The sequence below is a fragment of the Nematolebias whitei genome, chromosome 2 (genome assembly GCF_014905685.2).
Source record: "Nematolebias whitei isolate Nwh7 chromosome 2, NemWhi1, whole genome shotgun sequence".
NCBI classification, from domain to species: Eukaryota; Metazoa; Chordata; class Actinopteri; order Cyprinodontiformes; family Rivulidae; genus Nematolebias; species Nematolebias whitei.
The window spans coordinates 12,148,627-12,170,417 of NC_056499.1; the positions used below are offsets into that span (position 1 = coordinate 12,148,627).

At 42.0% G+C, this 21,791-nt stretch overlaps 2 protein-coding genes across 2 annotated transcripts in view; both read right to left on the minus strand.

The window, feature by feature from the left end:
• Positions 1 to 2,733: 2,733 nt before the first annotated feature.
• Positions 2,734 to 18,689, minus strand: baz2ba (bromodomain adjacent to zinc finger domain, 2Ba). Its single transcript, XM_037690193.1, has 17 exons — positions 18,638 to 18,689; positions 18,189 to 18,443; positions 17,846 to 18,069; positions 17,624 to 17,698; positions 17,320 to 17,551; positions 17,168 to 17,230; positions 15,375 to 15,519; positions 14,527 to 15,287; positions 11,190 to 11,442; positions 10,392 to 10,547; positions 9,329 to 9,489; positions 8,921 to 9,258; positions 7,208 to 7,343; positions 6,981 to 7,127; positions 4,872 to 5,173; positions 4,569 to 4,712; positions 2,734 to 3,370 (listed from the first exon to the last, which is right to left on the minus strand). Exons 1-17 carry the CDS (start codon positions 18,656 to 18,658, stop codon positions 3,214 to 3,216), a joined length of 3,570 nt encoding a protein of 1,189 aa, XP_037546121.1. The 5' UTR covers positions 18,659 to 18,689; the 3' UTR covers positions 2,734 to 3,213.
• LOC119425546 (bromodomain adjacent to zinc finger domain protein 2B) overlaps positions 18,663 to 21,791 on the minus strand; it is a gene marked incomplete in the record, with an annotated part of 115,598 nt that continues 112,469 nt past the window's right edge. The window contains 3 exon segments of the mRNA XM_037693076.1: positions 18,663 to 18,673; positions 18,724 to 18,778; positions 19,554 to 19,619. Of these exon segments, the coding sequence (XP_037549004.1) occupies positions 18,663 to 18,673; positions 18,724 to 18,778; positions 19,554 to 19,619 (132 nt within the window).

The window sequence follows — 21,791 nt, forward strand, 5'->3', positions numbered from 1 at the left end:
TATATATATATATATATATATATATATATATATATATATATATATATGCACACACATTTATATGGACCATTAATAATCATAATAATTTAGCATCTTCAACACAGTGAACAAATGTACAGTTTTTTATTTTTCCATGTTGATGAAAACAGAAAGAAGGCCGTTCTTTCTCCTTATTAAACCAACACTCATTCAACCTTTATTTATACAGGCTATGCCTCATTGAGCCACAAGGACTCATTTACAAGACGGACCTGTTCCAGACAGAACATATAAAGTACAGACAACAAAACAGTAAACAATGACAACAATAAACTACAGTAAAAATGCAGTAAAAATAAGAGTAGTGTATAAAACAATAAATCAGGGTGCCATAAAACAGGGTGAAAATACTACAAACAAGAACATATTTGCTTTGATTTTTCTATTGACATTATCAAATGTGTGAAACCCCTTAAAGAAATCAAAGAGGACAGCTTCAGTTCCTGTTTCCAGGTGTTCAGGTTGCAGGAGCAGAGTAGGAGAAGACCTTTTTGCCAAGTTCAGTCCACACTAAGAGAACGCTGCAGGTAATGATGCCCTGAGAGCGCACGTTGTAACTGCACCAACGGCGTGACATGAGGGAGGAGATATAAGGTAGTAGACCAAAGAGGGATTTATAGATGAAAATGAACCAGTGTGAGAGCCTACATGTAGATAATGATGACCAACTGACCAGTGAGTACAGAGTGCAGTGATGGGTATGGTAGTTACAACCAGTTATGAATCTTAGTGTACAATGGTAGACAGCATCTAACATCTGCAAGGAGCTGGCAGGAGCATTCATGTAAATAATGTCACCGTAGTCAATGGATGGTAGAAAAGTAGCGGTTACAAGGAGGTTTTACATTCAGAGATCCATTTCTGAAAAAAAAAAAAAACAAGAACCCAGTTTTAATTTGTTTCTTTATCAAGTTTTCGGTATGTGGTTTAAAAGAGATGCACATCAACCAAAATTCCCAAGTATTTGTAAGAATCTACAAACTCAATAGGAACACCATGCATGGATGAGATAGGAGGAAGAGTTGCTGACACTGACTTTCTGTTGGAAAACAACATCCCTGTCAGCATTTAGCACCAGCTTGAGATGGAACAAGTCTGACTGAATTTTGTCAAATCCAGACGATAGAAGCTGGAAAACCATGGCAACTGTATTAGCTCGGCAATAAACAACAGCGTTATTGGCATAGAGATGCAAGGATGGGTCAGGAATGTTTAGACCTACATTATTTTTTATAAATTGTAAAGAGTGGGACCTAAAACTGAGCCTTGTGGCACACCATTGGTGAATGTTAGGTGAAGTATTGTTATGTACCAGTATGTTAAGTAACTTTGATGTAAATGGTTACTTTTGTAACTAAGAGACAATTAATTATGGATAAAGCAAGTTTATAAAACACGAATTAACAGTCATGAACATTTAAAAAAAATATGTATTTAAAATATTTCCCATTTTATTCTCTTCTCTGATTTAATGTTCGTTTGTTGAATGCTTTGGGCATTGTTTAGAGTACAGTATTTGAATCAAATTTAGTTGTTTTAAATGTGCTTTTGGATTAAAGTTTATTTACTTTGAACCATCAAGAGAATAGAAGAGTTTAAAAACATTGTGGTTATTGTTTAAAAATTATTTGACAGTTAATTTATTTATAATACATAAAATGAATTTATCCAATACTACCACACCAAATTTTAGCTGAAAATCTGAAAAACTGGCTGTTGTCACCATGTTTGACTCTTCAAAAGTTCTTCAGTTGTAAATTTACATCCATTACTTTTTGTTAGCAGGTGATATATATAAATCATTTTTAATTTACAACTACAATGAGTTCTGTCGAGCGAAACAAAACAAGCACAAGACGATTACGTTGAAAAAAACATCCTTTTAATAGGTCCGTGCCACACACTAGTGAAAAATAAAGCTCCTACAAAAGAATGATACTTTTATTCCACAATATCTTAAATAAAGTAACTTCAAGTACTTTTGACTTGTGTACAAAAAAATTCTAGCTGCCTCCATCAGGCCACAACACACAGCAAGGTTCAACACAGTGGTTACAAATGGCCGTAGGTCCTCTGAATCGTGGCAGAATCCCAGGAAATGTTCGTGGAAACATAACCGAATGCTCGTTGTTCCTTTGTGTTTTTTTATTTTTATTATTTCTGCTCTGGTGAGGAATGATTTCCGAGTCGCTGTCCAACGTTGGAGGCCCTGTTGGATTGAACTCATATTTAAAAAATAACCGAAAGAATGAAAAACTAAATAAAAACAACATCCCCTACACGCCCCTGTTGGAAGGGTAGGCACTACCAAGATTAAGGATACCACAGTGTTTGCAGAGGATATGTATATACTGTACAAACAATATTTATGATAATGCTTTCATCACGTTCACTAAAATAGAATGCTACAATCATTCTAAGGCATAAACAATATCTTAATATTCTTAAACAATTTTTACACATCGTTCCAAACAAGACGTAAATATTGACATTAATAAACAGTATATACACACGGATCGCCTGTTTTCTGACTAAATAAACGCAGTTTGAACAAATGAACGCAGTCCTCTGACGCCGCAAAGCTAAACAGTGTAAACAGGTTTTGTTTTTTTTTCTTTTTCTTGGCTTTGTTTGATATTTGGGAGACAAAAAATAAAATTATAACACAACAACATTCCTTTTTTTTTTGTTTGTTTTGTTTTAAATTCAAAGCAGTTTGGATGATTTCTCCTTTTCATAGAAAATGAAGTGGACCTTGATTCATAAATAATTAATACAAAATTAAATACATTCACTATAATATGATTAAATAACAAAAGGCTCTGTACAAGGTAGTGGAAAGTGTGGCGCAGATCGATCAGTGACAGCTGAGCGTTCGTTCAGTGCAGTGTTCTCTCACAGGGAATGCTATTGCACTCGGACACCCCGTTTCTCTGGGACTCTTTGGGGCTTTTATCCCTGTTGTAATAAATCCAGCGCACCTCATGTAACTTTTTTTATTCTTTTGTTTTTTTAATGTTAAGGTGAAACCGGTCTTACACACACAAAGGATTCCTCATTGAGGAGCTGCTGACTTTTTCTTCCATCCTGCAAAGCCGCAAACTCCAGCAGAAAAAACAAAACAAAAAAAATAATCCAAGTAAAACCAGGTGCTCGGGTACGAAAAGTAGAATTTTAGTTTGTTTGTTTCAGAAGCTCAGTCCAGCGCTTCTCGAAAAACTTCCTCATGTTGTGGCCGGCTCGGCCGATGTCCGAGTTGTCCTCGTTGAATTTCTCGCAGTTGTCAAACACCAGGTTGACGTCGATGATGAAAGTCTCCAGATTTTGATACCTGAGAGAATAAAAATAAATGCATCAAAGAAGAAAATATTGCGGTCATAACACACTCACATTATGAGTGACACATTATGAAGCTTAAAGCATAACTAGAACTACAAGTAGTTAGAGCAGTGGAAAACACTCAGGGCCTTCAACGCCTTCAGAGAAGGGTTAGTATGCACTGTGACTTATAGGGCGAAGCGACTTGTTTGTTTTTCCCCCCCATATTTATAACCCACTTTTTTGGCTGAGATGGAAAATATTGAACACTACCATTTTCACACACTAAAGGGCCCTAGAGTAATATGGCAAGCCAAATGTCTCATTAATAGGTAAAAGTGACGATTAATGAGACACTTGGCTTGCCATACAAAGTCACCTTTGTATCACTCGAACTCCTGGAGCAAACATAAAAATCAGCTGCTCAGGCAAAATGCAGCTGATTTGACCATTAAAGTGCGTTTATTAAGGAAAAGTTAAACTGAGACACACCTTTGCTATAATGTCGAGCAAACAAATAATTGTTTTTAAGTGTAAATCTTGTTAAATTATTGTTAAAGTCCTCCCGTGCATGCTCCCGGAGCCGCCATTTGGCAGCCAATTGATTTTTGGCACAACACCTGCCCACATTTCCGGGTTGTCAGCAGTGACGTATAATAGCTGCGACTTAAACGGTGAAGCAACGTATTTATGATTTTTTCCACTTTGTTAGGCATTTTTGGACTGATGCAACTTATATGGCGGTGCAACGTGTACAGTGGAAAGTATGGTATACTTCCACCTGTAGGTGGATGTAAATTTGGGGCTGATTTATCTTCACATATACCTGTAGGTAAGATAAGATAAGATACAACTTTATTGATCCAGCAGGAAATTGTTGTGCCAGAGTTTCAGTACAAAGGAATGTACACAAGGAATCACACAAGATATAAAAAAACACAGAAAATATAAAAATACCAACAGCTAAAGTCTAAAACAGGTCAGGTGCAGACAGAAAAATGTAAGTGTTTATTGTGGTGCAGGATTAATTTTATTGTTCTATGTGTAAAAAGGGGGAGGAGTTGAAAAGTTTGATATCCACAGGGAGGAAGGACTTCCTGTGGCGTTCTGTGGAGCACCTCGGTGGTCTCAGTCTAATAGGTGGATGTATATTTGAGACAGATTTATCTTATTTATCTTGAACCCTACAAACAGAACAGCTGGGGACTCACTGGCTGCTGACGAGCTTCTCTCGTATGGTGGAGAAGTCCATCGGTTTTTTGATGACCTTTTTGTAGCCAGGAACCGACTTCAGGTTGACAGGAGTGAGAAACGGCCACGCGTCCTGATGTCGCTCCAACTCCGCGAGCAGAACCCTGTTAACAAACAAAACAACACAGAAAGCAGAATTTGAATTACGAACTAAAAGAACAGTTGGGACTGTGTTTTAGTCATGAGTCAGCGCTGCAGCTTGTCATGGATGTAAACAGGAAGTCAGAGCTACCCTATGAAGAATTCCACACAGAGACACGCACCTGCACAACCCCAGATCCCGGTTGTTGTCTCTCGCCGTCTTGGCTCTCTTCACACATACAGGACTTTCCTGATTGCTCGGTATCGGAGCGGGGGAACTGTCCTCCGTCTTCCTCTTCCTGCTGGTGTCTTTTGTTCCTTTCTTGGGCGTGCTGCTGGCACTGGCTGAATCCTCCTCCGACACTTCACCGTTACCTGCCGGCTTCCCGTTCTTCTTGGCCTCCGTGCCCTTTTTACCGCCTCCTCCACCAGAAGCTGCAGGTTTAACCGGAGGCTTTTTGCTCTTTGGGGATGAACCACTTGCCTGGAAATTTAAGAAATCTAATGTCACATGAAGTTCAGGACACTAAACTGTCAGTGCAGTAAAAGTACACTACAACACTTTATTCCAAAAACTACAAAAATGCAAGTTTTAAAACAGGTAGATAAAGGTAAATACTGTAGCAAGTATTTTTATGTTGCAATGCAAAATACAGCCCGGTACCTATCAGGTAAATACCAGATACATATTCATTAAGTTCTAGATAATTAACGGGTACATATCCAATAAGACCTAGTTTGTACCAGATACCTGTAAGTATTTGGTACATACCCTATAAAAGCACTAGATAATCACATGGTACATACATTGTACATATGAGTGGTAATAGGTACCAGATATGGAATGGTATACCAGGTACATATCCAATAGGTATATACTGAGTAAGTAATAGGTACATATTGATTAAATTATACATAATCAACAGGTACCTGCTCAGTAAGTACCAGGTTTGCACCAGGCACATAACCTGTAAGTATTTGGTACATACCCATAAAAGTACTTGGTAAAATTTATCAGATATGGAATGGTAGGCATGGAACTCCTCCTGGAATCGCCACCTTATTGTGGTGGAGGAGTTTGTGCACCTGAATGACCCCAGGAGCTCCTGCAGGCCCACCACTTGCAGCAGGGGCCATACGAGTCGGGTGCATGAATCCATGGGCAGTGGCCGAAGGCGGGGGCCTTGGTGCTTTGACCCAGGCTTACCAAACCTGGCACTTGGGACATGGGATGTAACTTCTCTGGCGGGGAAGGAGCCTGAGGTTGTGCGTGAAGTTGAGAGGTACTGACTAGATGTAGTTGGGCTCACCTCGATGCACAGCATGGGCTTCAGAACCACTTCCCTTGAGAGGGGTTGGACCATATTCCACTCTGGAGTTGCCCACAGTGAAAGACGCTGAGCTGGTGTGGGTCTACTTTTGGCCCCCCAACTTGGTGCCTGTGTGTTGGGAGTTCCCCCCGGTAAATGAGAGGGTAGCTTCCCTGCGCCTTTGTGTGGGGGGATGGGCTATGACTGTTGTTTGTGTATAGGTGCCAAACGGCAGTTTGGAGTATCCAGCCTTCTTGGGAGTCCTCAGTTGGGGTGCTGGAAGGTGCGCCATCTGGGGACTCCTTAATTCTGCCAATGAAATTCAATGCCCACGTAGGTAATGACAGTGTGATCTGGAGGAGCGTAATTGGTTAGAACGGCCTCTCTGATCTGAACCCGAGCGGTGTTCTGTTGTTGGACTCTGTGCTAATCATGGCTTGTCCATCATGAACACCATGTTCAAGCATAAGGGTGTCCACAACTTGGCACTAGGACTCTCTAGGTCATAGATTGATGATAGACTTTGTAGTCGTACCATCTGATTTGTGGTTGTTTGTTTAGGGCACTCGGGTGGAGTCTGACAGTGAGTTCGGTGGAGAAGAGTCAGCTCTGAACCGTCAAGTAAAGGGGGGGGGGGGGGGGGGGGGGGGTGTTCGGAAGGGGGGGGGGGGGGGGGGGGGGGGGGGATGCGAGTGTTTACAAATGTAGGTAGACGTAGATGTTTAACAACTCATTAAACCACCCCCTTCCCCAGCCGGCCCACCCACTATTTACATTCCGGCATCGATCGGTTTACAAGTTGAGCCCTGCCTGTAAGTACTTTGCACATACTGTACCCCATAAAAGTACTAGATAGTTACCAGGTACATACCTAAAACTTATGGGAGGTAATTGGCACCAGGTACATGCCAGGCTGTATTATGTATTGCTACCAACAGAAGGTATAATTTCAGGTGAGTGAGTGAGAACAAGTCCTGGTACCGTGGAAATGCAGGCTGGGCAGTACCAGTCTCCTTCTGGGATGCTGGTGATTTTGGGTTTGTGGCAGTAAGTGTGGCAGCCTTTGTCACAGCCGTCACACAGCAGGAGGAGGTCCTCGTTATCGCCCTTTTTGCACATCTGACAGTACTGAAAGAAACAATGGATCTGGTAAAAACAAGCCAACCCTTCCTGAAAGGAGCTGGTTTCGTTATTTGACCGTTTCTTACCACTTTCATGATGGACCGCTCCCAGGCGATAGACTTCTGCAGCTGCTGGATGCACATGGCCAGCTGCGCAGCACTGCGCACCTCACTCAGGGCCTTCCTCCAGACCTTCATACCATGCGCCACCTCCTCCTCACTCCTAAAAGGGGACAGGACGATGAGAACCAAAATGGCTGCTCTAATGCATGAAAATGTGTTTTACATCCAAACAGTTTGGTATCAGTTGAAAAAGGTGCCAAAGAGGTTTCAGCTGTGCAGAGACAGGCATGAGGGTTTAAAGGGATGTGTGTGTGTGTGTGTGTGTGTGTGTGTGTGTGGGGGGGGGGTTACACATCAGTCTTATCACAATATGGGGATGCTCTCATGCAGATAGCATAAGTCTGGACTGTTAAAGGTCATAAATCCACAACACCATGCAGATGACCAGGAAACAAATCAAACAATGACTGCAGGAAATGAGGCTGAGTGGAGCCCCGGCCGCTCGGAAAGAACCCCTGAACGACAAACACAAGCGTGACGAACCACCACCCAAAACACAAGAGTGACAAACCACCACCCAAAACTCAAAAAAAAAAAAAAGAAAAGACCATTTAATTGGGTTATTGTGTGAATGCTGAGTCAGCATTCAAAATATTTCATGTGTTTATGAAGTAAAACTACTTCAGCATACTTTGTGCTGTTTTAGCCGTTCACAGATCAAAACGTTCGGCTCATTCAGCAGATATGTGGCTTCTGGTTTTTGTAACTTGTAGACTTTTCAGAACATTTAACTTTATTTACAATCAAAATTTCAATAGAAAAACATTAAATTTACTATTTCCTTCAAAAAAATTCTGTTTAAAATCTGCCCCAGCATTTTTCTCCATTTTGTTATCTTTAGCTATTTGTAGCTACCATTCTGCTACTTTAAGCTTTTACTGACCACTTAGCTAATTTTAGAATGCTTTGATAATTCTAGATTGAGCTAAAGGTTTTTAATCTCTTAGCTACTACTTAGCTAATTTTAGCACCTGATTAGCCAATTGTAGCAACAGCGTTGCTAATTTGAGGTATTATTCTCCTCTTTTTGGCTTTTAGCTATTGTTCTGTTTCTTTTAGCTTTATTTCTTGTTGTCTGCTCCTTTCTTCTGTATTCTGCTCATTTCAGCCTTTGTTTTGCTCATTTTAGATTCTGTTCTGCATATTTTAGGATGTTTTGCTAATTTCAGCCCTTATTCTACTCATTTAGCCACTGGTCTGATTATTTCAGCCTCTGTTTTGCTCATTTTAGTCTCTGTTTTACTTGCCATATTTCAGCCTGTTTTTCTAATTTCAGCCTCTGTTTAGCTCATTTTAGCCTCTGCTTTGCTCATTTCAGCTTGTTTTGCTTAGTTCAGCATCTGTTTAGCTTATTTCAGCTTCTTTTTGCTCATTTTGGCCTCTGTTTTGCTTTTCTTAACCTTTACAATACTCATTTTAGACTTTTGGATGCTCATTTTAGCTCCTGTTCTGCCCATTTTAGCTTTTGTTCAGCTTCTTTTAACTTTAACAACTAAGCTTTAGCTTCTTCTTTAAATTTCAAACATGACATTCAGCACTCAGCATTCACACTGCATTTTCTGTGAAAATGCGGTTTTTGTAAGTTTGACGTAAAATGGGAAACAAAAAGCACACACAGAGAGAGGAAGTGGTCTCAGTGGGACAGTGGGCGGAGCTTTGGTTGGAGAAATGACCTACCCTTCCCTGTCAGCACTAGTGGATGGGGCGGGGGCAGGGACAGTGACCGTACCCACATTATCCAGCCTGATCTGAATGGTGGTACCTAAGGGGCTCCTCAGGTACCTTCTCTCGATGTTGCGCTCCAGATCAGCCAGACGTGTCACTGCTATGTCCAGCGGGTTGTCCGGGTGACGCATCACCCCGCCCTTCTCCACGCGGTCCTCCGGGTGCTCCTTGGAGTCTCTGGAGTCCTTGTCCCCTGCACTTGCTGACAACAGTGTGCACTTGGTGAGGGGCTTGTGCTCGTAGTACACCAGGTCCTCCCGCTCGGACTGAGGGTCCGGAAAGGTCCAGCCCTGAGAGCAGAGTAGTCTGTTACTCCTCTAGTTGATACCAGAGACCAGGACATGGTTCTCTGAGACTCACCTTGACCTGCAGGCTGGCTGCCGTGACCTTCCTCTCCAGCTCCTCCACCTGCTGCAGCATGGCGATGTCCATCTCCATGGCCTGCTCCTCCACACACCAGCCCCGCACCGACTCCACGCTCACCTGGCTCTCCTCCAGCTCACGGAGCTCGATCATGGCCACTGGATGGATGAAATGACAGCTGTCAATCAGGATTCACTCAGAAACATGCCGACAGACGTAGACCGAACATCAGCCGATGGAAGGATTGACTAAAGAAACATGCATGAGCTGAAAGACAGCTGAAATCTACTTGATAAGCTGAAACTGAGATATTTCAGCTGAAATAAAACAATGGCTAAAACGCAAAAGTATCCAAAAAAATGGCGAAAAGCCATAAAAATAACAACAAAATGCTAAAAGATGAACAGCAGCAGAACACTAAAAGCTAAAAAAGTCCAAATGTAAGGTAAAAGTTAAAGAAGGTAACCACTAGCTAAAAACTAAAAGAAGCTGAACCCCAGCTAAAATCTAAATGTAGCAAAACATTATCTCAAAGTATTACATCAATAGATAAACGCAAGAAGAACAAAAAGCTAGCTAAAACCTAAATGTAGCTAAAAGCTAGCTAAAAACTAAAACAATTAGCTCAAAGCTAAAATAGCACCTAAAAGTTAGCTTAAAACACTAAAAGATTAGCTCAAAGTAGCTAAAGAAAACAAAACACAGAGCCAAGAGCCAAAGACTAACAATGTCTTTGAAGGAACTGAAGAGAGCTGTTTTTTTTGTTTCAAAGAAAATATTGGTAAATTAAATATATTGAAAATTTTAAAAGTTCCAAAAGCAAATGGTATTAACACCTGTTTCCTAAATAAGCCAAATATTGATGTATAACTGGCCAAATTAGCTTAAAGTATTTAGCAGCAGGTAGAAAAACAAAAGAAACAATTTTCTGAGCGCTTCACACGTCAAAGTTCCTGCAGATCATTAAGTGATGACCACGAATATGATTCTGTAGCTTAATAGAACCGAACCAGAACCTCAGAGATGAAACACGCTGAGAAGAGCAGCTGCAGGAACCTACCGTCTCTGTGTTTGGTGCAGACCTGAGGGATGATCTCCAGATATTTCTGCATCTGTCTGTGGAGACCTTTTTCTCGGATTCCTCGACTGTGAAGCGCGTTGACCAGAGCCCTCAGCTGCTCCACGTGGGACACTCGCCACCAACCCGTAAGCAGCTCTGAAACAGGCAGCACACGTCAACATCAGCTAAAACAGGCAGAGATGCCGAATCCACGGTTCTTTTGGAAAGGCAGAAACAACTTAAACTCAAGAAAAAGCATTTTCTGCTCAAATCTAGTGTGAATGCTGAGAATGACGATGAAAAATAAGTTGGAACTGTTGAGTTGGTTAAGGTAAAAGGAGCTAAATGGAAGCTAAAACTAGAAGAAACAGAACTGGGCTAAAAGCTAAAAGGAGCTAATTGGTAGCTATATGATAAAACTAGCAAATGGTAGCTAATAGAAGATAAATGGAAGCTAAAAGAAGCAGAGTGATAGCTAAAAAGATAAAATCATCAAACTGTTAGCTACACAATAAAAGTAGTCAAATGGTTGCTAAACAGAGCAAAATCAAAGCTAAAGGCTAAACTGGGCAAAACTGAGCTAAATGCTAAAAAGAACAAAACAGTACTGGTATGGTAAAACTACAAAAATGATAGCTAATAAGAGCAAAATGGTAACTTAAAGCTAACGGGTGCAAAAACGTAACTGAAACTGAAAGTAGCAAAATGGTTGCTGTAAATTAAAAGCAACCTAAGGAGACTAAAACAGCAGGCATTAATAAATAAATAAATAAATTTGTTTCGTTTGTCGGCACCCACCCTCTGGAATGGGCCGAGGCAAAGAGTGGTCGAGCGACTTTGGCATCTCCAAGGCAGGCGAAGGCATGGAGGAGCTCTTCTCGATGCGAGGTAAAGGTGATTCGCTCTTACTGGAGACGCTCGCAGCTGTGTTGCCCTCCAGAGAGTGACCCGGCAGGGGGCTGGGACTGCTGCAGAGGGGCAAGCTGGGACTTATCACCCCGCTGGGCCACCCTCCAAATGAAACCCCCAACAACGAGCCCCCGGACTTCAGCTGCAGGGAAGAGAAGACAAACTGATTAAGAGTTGAAGAAACTACATTTACTGCTCAAATACCATCTGAACGCTGAATGACAGTTGAAGAGGCTGAAGAAGCTGAAAATGAACTGTTGGGCAGAAGTTGAACACTAGTTAAAAGCTAAAGGTAGAAAAACATCATGCTAAAAGTACAAACCGGACTCCAAAAAAGTTGGGACACTAAACAAATTGTGAATAAAAACTGAATGCAATGATGTGGAGATGGCAAATGTCAATATTTTATTCGTAATATAACATAGATGACAGATCAAAAGTTTAATCTGAGTCAATGTAACATTTTAAAGGAAAAATATGTTGATTCAAAATTTCACAGTGTCAACAAATCCCAAAAAAGTTGAGACAAGTAGCAATAAGTGGCTGGAAAAAGGAAATTGCGCATATAACGAACAGCTGGAAGACCAATTAACACTAATTAGGTCAATTGACAACATGATTGGGTATAAAAAGAGCTTCTAAGAGTGTCAGTGTCTCTCAGAAGCCAAGATGGTAAGAGGATCACCAATTCCACCATTGTTGTGCAGAAAGATAGTGCAGCAATACCAGAATGGTGTTACCCAGCATAAAATAGCAAAGACTTTTAAGTTATCATCATCAACCGTGCATAACATCATCAAAAGATTCAGAGAATCTGGAACAATCGCTGTGCGTAAGGGTCAAGGCCGTAAAACTCGACTGGATGCTTGTGATCTCCGGGCCCTTAAACGTCACTGCACCTCAAACAGGAATGCCACTGTCAAGGAAATAACAGATTGGGCTCAGGAATACTTCCAGAAAGCATCGTCAGTGAACACAATCCACCATGCCATCCGCCGTTGCCAGCTGAAACTCTACAGTGCAAAGAGGAAGCCATTTCTAAGCAAGCTCCACAAGCTCAGACGTTTGCACTGGGCCAGGGGTCATTTAAAATGGAGTGTGGCAAAATGGAAGACTGTTCTGTGGTCAGATGAGTCACGATTTGAAGTTCTTTATGGAACACTGGGACGCCATGTCATCCGGACCAGAGAGGACAAGGATAGCCCAAGTTGTTATCAACGCCCCGTTCAGAAACCTGCATCACTGATGGTATGGGGTTGCTTGAGCGCTTGTGGCATGGGCAGCTTGCATGTCTGGAAAGGCACCATTAATGCAGAGAACTATGTTCAGGTTTTAGAACAACATATGCTCCCATCTAGACGTCATCTCTTTCAGGGAAGACCCTGCATTTTTCAACACGATAATGCCAGACCACATTCTGCAGCAATCACAACATCATGGCTACGTAGGAGAAGGATCCGGGTACTGAAATGGCCAGCCTGCAGTCCAGATCTTTCACCTATAGAGAACATTTGGCGCATCATAAAGAGGAAGGTGCGACAAAGAAGGCCCAAGACGATTGAACAGTTAGAGGCCTGTATTAGACATGAATGGGAGAGCATTCCTATTTCCAAACTTGAGAAACTGGTCTCCTCTGTCCCCAGACGTCTGTTGAGTGTTGTAAGAAGAAGGGGGGATGCCACACAGTGGTAAAAATGGACTTGTCCCAACTTTTTTGGGATTTGTTGACGCCATAAAATTTGGAAACAACAGATTTTTCCCTTAAAATGATACATTCTCTCAGTTTAAACTTTTTATCTGTGATTTGTGTTCTATTCTGAATAAAATATTAGATGTTGGCACCTCCACATCATTGCATTCAGTTTTTATTCACAATTTGTTTAGTGTCCCAACTTTTTTGGAATCTGGTTTGTAGTCAAATGCTAGCTAAAACCCAAAAGTTACAAAAAGCTAGCTAAAAATATCAAAAGAGTAGCTAAAAGCTGAACGTAGCAAAACATTAGCTAAAAACTAAAAGCAGCAAAAGGCTAGCCAAAAGTTAAAAAGAGAAAAAATGCTAAGGAAAGCTAAAAATTACAGAGCACTGACTGATAATAAAAAGTAGCAAAGGTTAGCTAAAAACTAAACGTAGCAAAAAACTATTTAGATGTTAAAATCAACGTTATGCTAACAAAATCTAAACGTAGTAAAACACCAGTTAAAACTAATAGTAGCGAAAGGCTAGCTAAAACCTAAAAGTACCAAAAAGCTAACTAATAGCTAAATGTAGAAAAATATTAGCTATAAGTTGGAATGAGCAAAATGCTAATAAAAGCTAAAAATAGCTGAATGCCAGCTAAAAACTAAAAGTATCAAAAGCCTAGCTAAATGTAGCAAAAAACTAAATAAATGTAGCTAAATGTGCGTACTAGAATAGAATTTTAAAATTCTGTTGTTGACCTATAAGAGTCTAAATGGCCTCGCACCCCTTTAACTCTCTGAGCTACTGGAACCATATGTTCCCTCTCGGGCCCTGAGATCATCCGATCAGCGGTTTTTGGCTGTTCCAAAAACAAGACTGAAACTCAGAGGTGATCGGGCTTTTTCAGTCGTGGCCCCCAAACTCTGGAACAACCTGCCCCCCCGCCGACATTAGGCCACCTCCCGTCCTGTGTTCAAACCTCTGCTAAAACAGGTCTCTCTTGTAAATGAGTCCTCGAGGCTCAATGGGAACTAACCAGTATAAATAAAGGTTAAAAAAAAAAAAAACACGTCTGTTTTCTCTGGCATTTCACAAAGTGTGAGTTGATTTAGTGTTTTTGTTCTGTGTTCATATATTTTTAATGCTTTTTAATTAATTTTTCAGTATTATCATTGGTGTGTATTTTTTTTATTAATTTTACTCTCACTGATGTTGTTAAGCACTTTGATAACAGTTTATGTTTTAAATGTGCTCTATAAATAAAGTTGACTTGACTAAATGCTGCCATAAAACTAGGAGTATCAAAAGGCTAGCCTAATATATTAAAAGGCTAGCTAGAAGCTGTTGCTGCTGCTTTTCCTTTGGCTGCTGCCTTCAGCAAGGGGGTCATCACAGTAAAAAATTGATGACGGTTTTTAGTCAAGTTCTCTTCCTGACGCAACCTGAGCTTGAACCCGCAGCCTCGGGAAGGCTGCAGAATAGAGCACTGAGCTTCTGAAGCCATCAAAAGGCTCAAAAGACGTCTTCGTGTGCTGCCAGTCTCACCTGCAGGGTGGACAGTGGGTAGTTGAGGAGGCCGGCCGGGTGGTGCGGGCTGGTGGAGGCTGAGGCAGCGGACGGTGTGAGAGGAAGCGCTGGGGACGGAGGCGGAGACCTGGGTCTGCCCGGGGTGGAGGATGCCTGAGGGGAGCCGCGAGGCACTCCTGGGGGGCTGACGGTGAGGGAGGAGAGGTCGCAGGGGTTACGAGGGAGCAAACTGAACCAGTGCCCGCTCCTCTCGGTCAGGACTCGGAGTAGCTGGTCGTTGGCCTGGAAGGAGAGGAGCAGGGACGGGGAGGAGGTGGGAGTGTTCCCGGAACTTTCACGTGGAGCCAGCAGGCCGGGAAAGGACAAGGAGGTTGTGGCAGGAAGTGGGATGTTGGTGGTGTCGTTAGAGGTCACCATGGAGGGGATCGCTGCCGCCGGCGGCTCAGGATTACCGTGATGAGGGGAGGAGGACGTTCCAGTGTTAGACACCACGTGACTCCTGTTCTTCCTCCCGTGTGGACTGTCCTTGTCCTCGGTCTTCACAGCAGAGTCTTTGAGGACGTCTCGGCGCGTGCACTGTTTGGACACGCAGCCGGACTTCGGGTAGAACGACGACAAGGAGTTCTTCCTCCCATTCGGCTCCCTTTCCTCCTCCTTCTGTTGCTCTAGGCCTGATATTTTCTCCTTGTGCAGCTCGATCTCCTGGGGCTCCTCCTTCACCTTCACCTCCTCTGCAGCTCGTCTCCTCCTCTGTCGCTCCTCCTCCAGTTCCTCCGGAGCTGCAGGAAAACAAATCGACAGTCGTGACATAATCCTTTAAAAGTCACAGCAATAATAATAAAATAAATGATAACACGGCGCTCTACCTTCTCCACTCTCCATAGCTTCGATGAAGACCCCGCCGCAGTGCGGCAGGACCCAGTACCGGCGGCGGTACCGGTCCTGTCCGTACATCATGGAGCGTAAAGAATGAGATATCTCAAAGAGCTTCTTTCTGGTCTGATGATGTTGCTGCAGAGACAAAACAAACCTGATCCTCAAAACAAAAGATGCTCCTTAATGTCCTTCTTTCATCCCCGTGCTTTATTAACGACTGCGCTCGGCTAACGAGCTAATTCATTAAGGTAATTAATGCCTCCATTAGTAAAAAGCTCCATTTCAGCACTCTTTTGTTTGTATAATGAACAAAACGCAAAGATGTTTAAAAAAGAAGATTTCTGCAGAAATGTTGAAGGATGCAAAAAAATAATCTAGACTAAAAAAATTAATCCTAAATTTTGATGTTTTTTTTTTTTTTACAGAATAAAACGAGTAACAAGAACCAAGAACAGAAGAACGGGCTAAGCTGCTGCCCATTGTGGTCACCATGGAAACCACGCACCTGTGTCTGTCACTCCCTGTTAAAGCGAGCAAGACAGAAACACAGTCTGAGAAGTAAGCCTCAAACAAAGAGTCGCTGAGTGAAAACTACGTTGTGTTGATTGTAAACTTCCAGTTTTAAACAGAATACACAGCTAAAGAAGTTGAAGCTGAGCCGGTACAGCTAAAACAAATAAAAAGCTAAACCAGGGTTAAAAGCTACAAGTAGCAAACAGTAGCTGAAAGAAACTACATGGTTGTCAAAAGCTAAAAGAAGTAAAACGATGAATTAAAAGAGCAAAAGAAAAGCTAGAAGCTTAAAAGGAGTAGACTGGTAGCAAAAATTAGCAGAATGGTACCCAAAAAACTAAAAGTAGCTGAACAAAAGCCCAAAGCTTAAAGGAGCAGAACTATAAGAAAAAGCAAAAAGGAACAAAATGGAAGCTGAAGCTAAAAGCAGCCAGTAGCCAAAAACTTAAAGGAGCTAAATGAAAGCCAGCAGCTAAACATAGTTAGTTAACTATGTTAACCATGTTAGTTAAGTAAAGCAGAATGCTAGCCGAAAGCTACAAGGAGTAGGACGTAAACTCAAAAAGTAGCAAAACGTTAGCTAAAACTAAAAGGAGCAAAGCAAAAGCTAAAAGCTCTAAAAGAGAAGAACAGTAAATATCAGCTGAAAAGAGCAAAATAGAAGTCAAATACTAAAAATAGCTAAACGTTAGCTCAAAGAACTTTAAAAGGAGCAAACAGTAGCTAAAAAATAAAATGAGAGGAATAGTTAAAGCTAAAATGAGCAAAAGAACAGCTAAAAATGTTAAAGGATTGGAGTGGTAGCAAAAATGAGCAGAATAGAAGCCAAAACGTACAAATACCTAAATATTAGCTAAAAATGAGCAGAACTGTAGGTAAAACCTAAAAGTGGCTGAACGTTGGCCAAAGGGTAAAAGGAGCAAAATGTAAGCTAAAAGGTTAAAAGTAGTATAACAGGAAGAAAGAGAAAATATTAAAGAGAATATTTATCTCGGTGTGTTTTTATGGTTTTATATTTTTAACTATCTTTGGGCTGTTTTCATGGTTATATATCAAAAACTTCAGCTGATTCTGGAGAAGGCGGCTTTGAAATTTGTTTTTGTAACTAATAATTTTCTGATTATTTAACTCTGTTTATAAAAGATTCCCCCTCAGTTTTTCACCCTTTAGTGTTTCCAGAGACTTCCTGTTAATCATTGAATCACACATTAGCAGCTACAAGCTAATGGTGGTTAGCTGTGTCCCACCCGCAGCCTAAAGAGGTGCACACCTTGGCTAGTTTTTCTATCTGCTTCTCCAGCTCCTCGATGCTGGTGGCCTGATCCACTTCATCCTGTCGGGGCAAAACAAACAGAACCACGTGTAAACAGACGCCGTGCAGTTCCCCTAATGCGTCTTTACGGGTGATTATTTTATGTTTACCTCGTCAAACGTTTCCACCTTTTTAACCTTTTTGATCTCCTCCTCCTCCTCCTCATCATCATCTTCCGCTGGGTCATCACTGTCCTCGTCGTCGTCGTCCTCGTCTTCGCTGTCCGCGACCAGTTTCCTCTTGCGTTTGGAGGCGGAGGATGGCGTTCCGACAGACTGGTTCTCCTCCCCACCCAAGCTGGCCTCCCTCTTCCCTGTCCGCTTGGCGTGAATAGTTCTCAGTCTGCAGAAATCAACCGGTTTATTTGACCGTGGACTTAAAAAAATGATGTTTCTGAGAAGAAATGAGACTCACTTCTTTAGTTTTCCCTCCATGATGATCTTGTCCTTCCTCATGTTGGCCATTTGGTCCAGGTTCTTGTCGATCTCACTGCAAGCAGAAACAAAATCAGCTAAATCTCCCACAATATGTCAAGTTTGTATTGGGAATGACTTTACTGGGGAATACTTGCTCATTTGGGACTTGAATCAGAGGACAATTACAAAACAACCCGGCTGACTTTGTTCTGTGTCTCACCTGATCACAGCTTTGCTGCAGGCCAGCTCGTTGGCCAGGAAGCCCAGGATGGAGGCCTTCTGAGCGGGTGTGTGAGCCTGGAAGGCTTTGGTCTTCAGGCTCAGGGCTAACGGTGCCAGCTCTGTGTTGGCACAATGAGCGCTCATGTACATCTGCAGCACCTCGGAGACGTTGTCTCTGTTGATGCCCACATTGGTCAAATGGTCTCCCAGCATAGTTTTGGTCTAAATAAAACAGGAACGAAATGTTTAATTTCACTTTAACTGTTCAATTCAAGGTTATCAGAGTCCTAAATCCATCTAACGTTGATGAGTTTAATAATATGATGAATCGTTTGAATCACCTTTTGTCCAGGTGGCAGACCCGGATCACAGACAGCTAGAGAGAGCAGTTTAACCAGAAGGTCCTGGACTTGGCCCATGCTGTCCCCCACGTTGAGCAAACCCTCCTGGAGCATCCCCAGCGTGGGGATGTCCGCGCTCAGATCAAGTCCCAAAACCTTCCCGAAGCCTCGCAGGAACTGCATCAGCATCAGGCAGTCGGACACGGCCCGGCCCGGCAGGATGAGTCCGGGGATCCGGGAGAACTCTGGGAGGGACTGCAGAGAGAAAACCAGGAACAGTTTGATCAGATTCAGCATGTTCTTATCAAGATGTTTCTAGTTTATATTATTTTCTTGTTGTGATGTTTTACTTTACCCACCAGGGGGCGCACATTTCTAAACATTTACACTTCGGTGATGATTGTGAAGAAAAGTGCTCATTCAAGGAAGTGATCAAATAAATCTCCCACCTTATGGTCCGACAGACACATGTCTTCATTTGGCTTCTTCAGCTCCCGGGCTATCTCCAGCTCCAGCCTCCGCTGCTCCAGTTTACGCTCCTTGTTCAGGCGCTTCTCGTCCCTCTTCTCCTGCCGCAGGCGTTCGCGCTCCTGGAGAGTCCAGAACGCACGGCAGCGTCAAACGTGTGCCAAAAAAAACAAAACAACAACAACAAAAAAAAAACAAGAAAAAGACTTTCCTCGACTCTGCCGAGTGCTAGAATTCAGCTGCGATCAGAGGAAAAGTGCTGGAGGGCCCGAATGTTTAAACGAAAGAATGCATTCAGGGGACGCGCGTGTGCAAGAAGAGGGGAGAAAGTGGGAATAAATAAGAGATGTAGTATTGCATGAAGAAATGCATATCACCCGCCGAGATTTAGACTAAAATCACGTGACATGGGATGAATCGACTACTACCACAAAGTTTTGGCTTCGTGTTTGTAAAACTCACTGAATTAAAGTCGCAACTGTGTTGGAAAATATTTATTAACTGTCATGGCCGTCTTGAATTAGGCTGGTTCATTAGATATTTTGCTAACAGACAAACAGGGTCAACTCCAACATCTATTGCCAATCTTTTAATCAAATATCTGACGCAGTGAGGAGCCCTTGATATATGTATCTTAAAAGAGTCTCGGTTACTACCACACCTAATCTTAGCTCAGTATCTGTAAAACTAACCGAGTTAAAGCCACTTTTGTGTTTTGGAAGGTCAGTTGGCTGTGGCAGCCATCTTTAACTGGGCTGACTCCAAATGTTAATGAGCTGTAGATAAACATCCAACGATTGTTTCCTAAGAGTTTCATTCAAATCCACCCAGTGGTTCGTGAAATATTTTGCTAACAAGCCAAATTCCATTGACTCATCAAAAGCCTTTGTGGTCTACCTCTGCTTTCTTGCGAGCCTCGACAGCCTTCATCAGCATTACGTGTTGCCTCCTCCTCTCCCTCTCCTAGAGTGGCAAAAATAAGACACATCAACACACGCAGCGTGCGCAGCGATGAAGGTCGACTGAATTGCTTATGCATTTATGCAACGACTGTGATGCGGCTAAATTCATTAGAGGCACCATAACTGAGCAAACACAGAACAATGCTTCACATGTAAACACTCTCACATGTGTGGTGGAAGCGTAAAGTGAAGAGGAACAGGAGCACGATGACGACCGAGAAGCAACACAGAGATGCGATACACAGTAGATGTGATGACAGGCTCATAAAAACAAAACGAAAACAAAAAGAGAGAAGCAGCTGGAATCGGTGACGGCGCCTCTAAACTAAAGCTGACACAACAAAAGCAACAAAATGCCGATTCCCACGACTCGCCCGCATCGGAATCAAAACAAAAACGTCTTTTAGTCGATGTTTAACTGACTCGTCGTTCCGGTGACGTTTGGTGAGGGAGAAGTCAGAAAAGAACGCAAGAACAAGAACAAAAAAAAAACACAAATAAGAAGCGCAGGTTTAGTCTATTTCTTTAAGTTTGGGGATTAAAGTATAAATATTACAGACATATTGCTGGGTTTTTTTTCTGTCGACTGAACTGACACGTTTATATTTACACTTCAACCTCAAAACTAAAAAAAAACAACAACAGGCTGAGGGAGTTATTCTTCTGCAGAACTCAGTGGAGACTGTCTATTGTTTCCTGTATGGCATACCGAGCCGTCGATGCACCAGGAAGACACATTTGGCACTTTTTTTTTATATCGTCTCACTGAGCTGCGACTGTTGGAGACTGGATGGTGAACGGGTTCGCTGCAGAGTGTCCAAAATGTCTTCAATCGTTTGTGAGGTGTTCTCCGTTTCCACGTGGGTTTTCATTAGGGGTGCACCGATTGCAGTTTTCTGGCCGATTTCTAAAAAGTCTGAGCTGCTGATTCCGATTTTGTCCGATACCGATTTTGCTGTATAAGCGACACTATCAGGTGTTATAAGGTCACAATGTACTTTCAATTTTCCAATATTATTTTATTGAAAAACATATGTTTGAACAATATCCTAGAAACAATAGAAACTTGTTTTAACTGGCCATGAGGTAGTGCTCTGAAATATAAATGAAGTTTAGACAATTGTTGTTAAAACTAAAGAAAAATCGGTAAAATCAGTTTTTCATGCAAGTATCGGCTTATTTCCCAAAATTAAGGAAATCAGTAGATGTGACGAGTTAAAAAGAGTTAAAAAGAGCCTTCACTTCCTGTTTTGAAGAAAATACTTTGTGCTAAAATAAAATGTAAGTGTTGATTGTGCGCTCTCTGCACTCTGAGATTTAGGAGAAAACTTTGTCTTAGAGCAAGGAGAGATAATTATATTGTGTATCTGTAGTGATAAGAGTTGTGGAAGAAACAAAAGGTTGACAGCACTAAAGTTAAAGTGTGACATCATCGACTGTAGTTGAACATTTTGAGTAAAGATCATCAAACTTTAACTGTGACTGTGTAAAAACTGTAAGACGTGAAGACCAACTCTCTGCAGTCTGTTGAAACTTTGAACGATGTTTCTGTTGAGCTGCAAAGCTCCAACCACGGCTGGTTTTTCCGTTTGTATTTCACCAAAAATCCTGTTAATCTTCACTACTTCTTTTTAAATTCTGTTCCGTTTGTGCAGCACACAGATTACCAAAACATCGTTACTCCTGACAGAGTCTGGTGTTTAGTTTGCCTGTTTTATTCCGAAGCGGCGTGACGAGAAAAAGAACGAAAACTTTGAACGCGCAGTCCTGAGCTACTTTGCGGTTCGTTTATCTCGGACTTGCTCTATCGCGGGTTTTCAAAGTAAGACTGGACATGACACACAACTGGCTGATTGATGGATGAGCCGCACGATCGGCATTGAATTTTTATTTAAAATAAACTATTTTAAATTATTTAGCACCTGCTGCACATTTGTGCAGTCCATACTACTGCAGGATAAACTTCCTGCTGCAGCTGAACAGCTGATCAGTTGTTCAGCACATAGAGTGGAGAAGTGGGCGTGGCCAAGAGCGCTTGCAGGTGGCAAAGAGCAGAGGAGGCAGGAAGTGAAATCATGACAATCTGTGCTCTTTTAGAGCGATTGGAGTTAAGAAACATTGTTTAGAATATTGCAAGAGTGTGGGAATGGTTTAAAAATGCCTTTATATATAT

What these genes read in the sequence shown, in the direction of transcription:
- baz2ba (XM_037690193.1), bottom strand. Translation starts at nt 18,658, where the DNA reads ATGTGTCTGTCGGACCATAAG. An exon ending in GCCTCGGCCCATTCCAGAGG is followed by an intron (nt 10,548 to 11,189) that starts GTGGGTGCCGAC and finishes TGCCTGTTTCAG; the next exon opens with AGCTGCTTACGGGTTGGTGG. An exon ending in CTGCACCAAACACAGAGACG is followed by an intron (nt 9,490 to 10,391) that starts GTAGGTTCCTGC and finishes TCATCCATCCAG; the next exon opens with TGGCCATGATCGAGCTCCGT.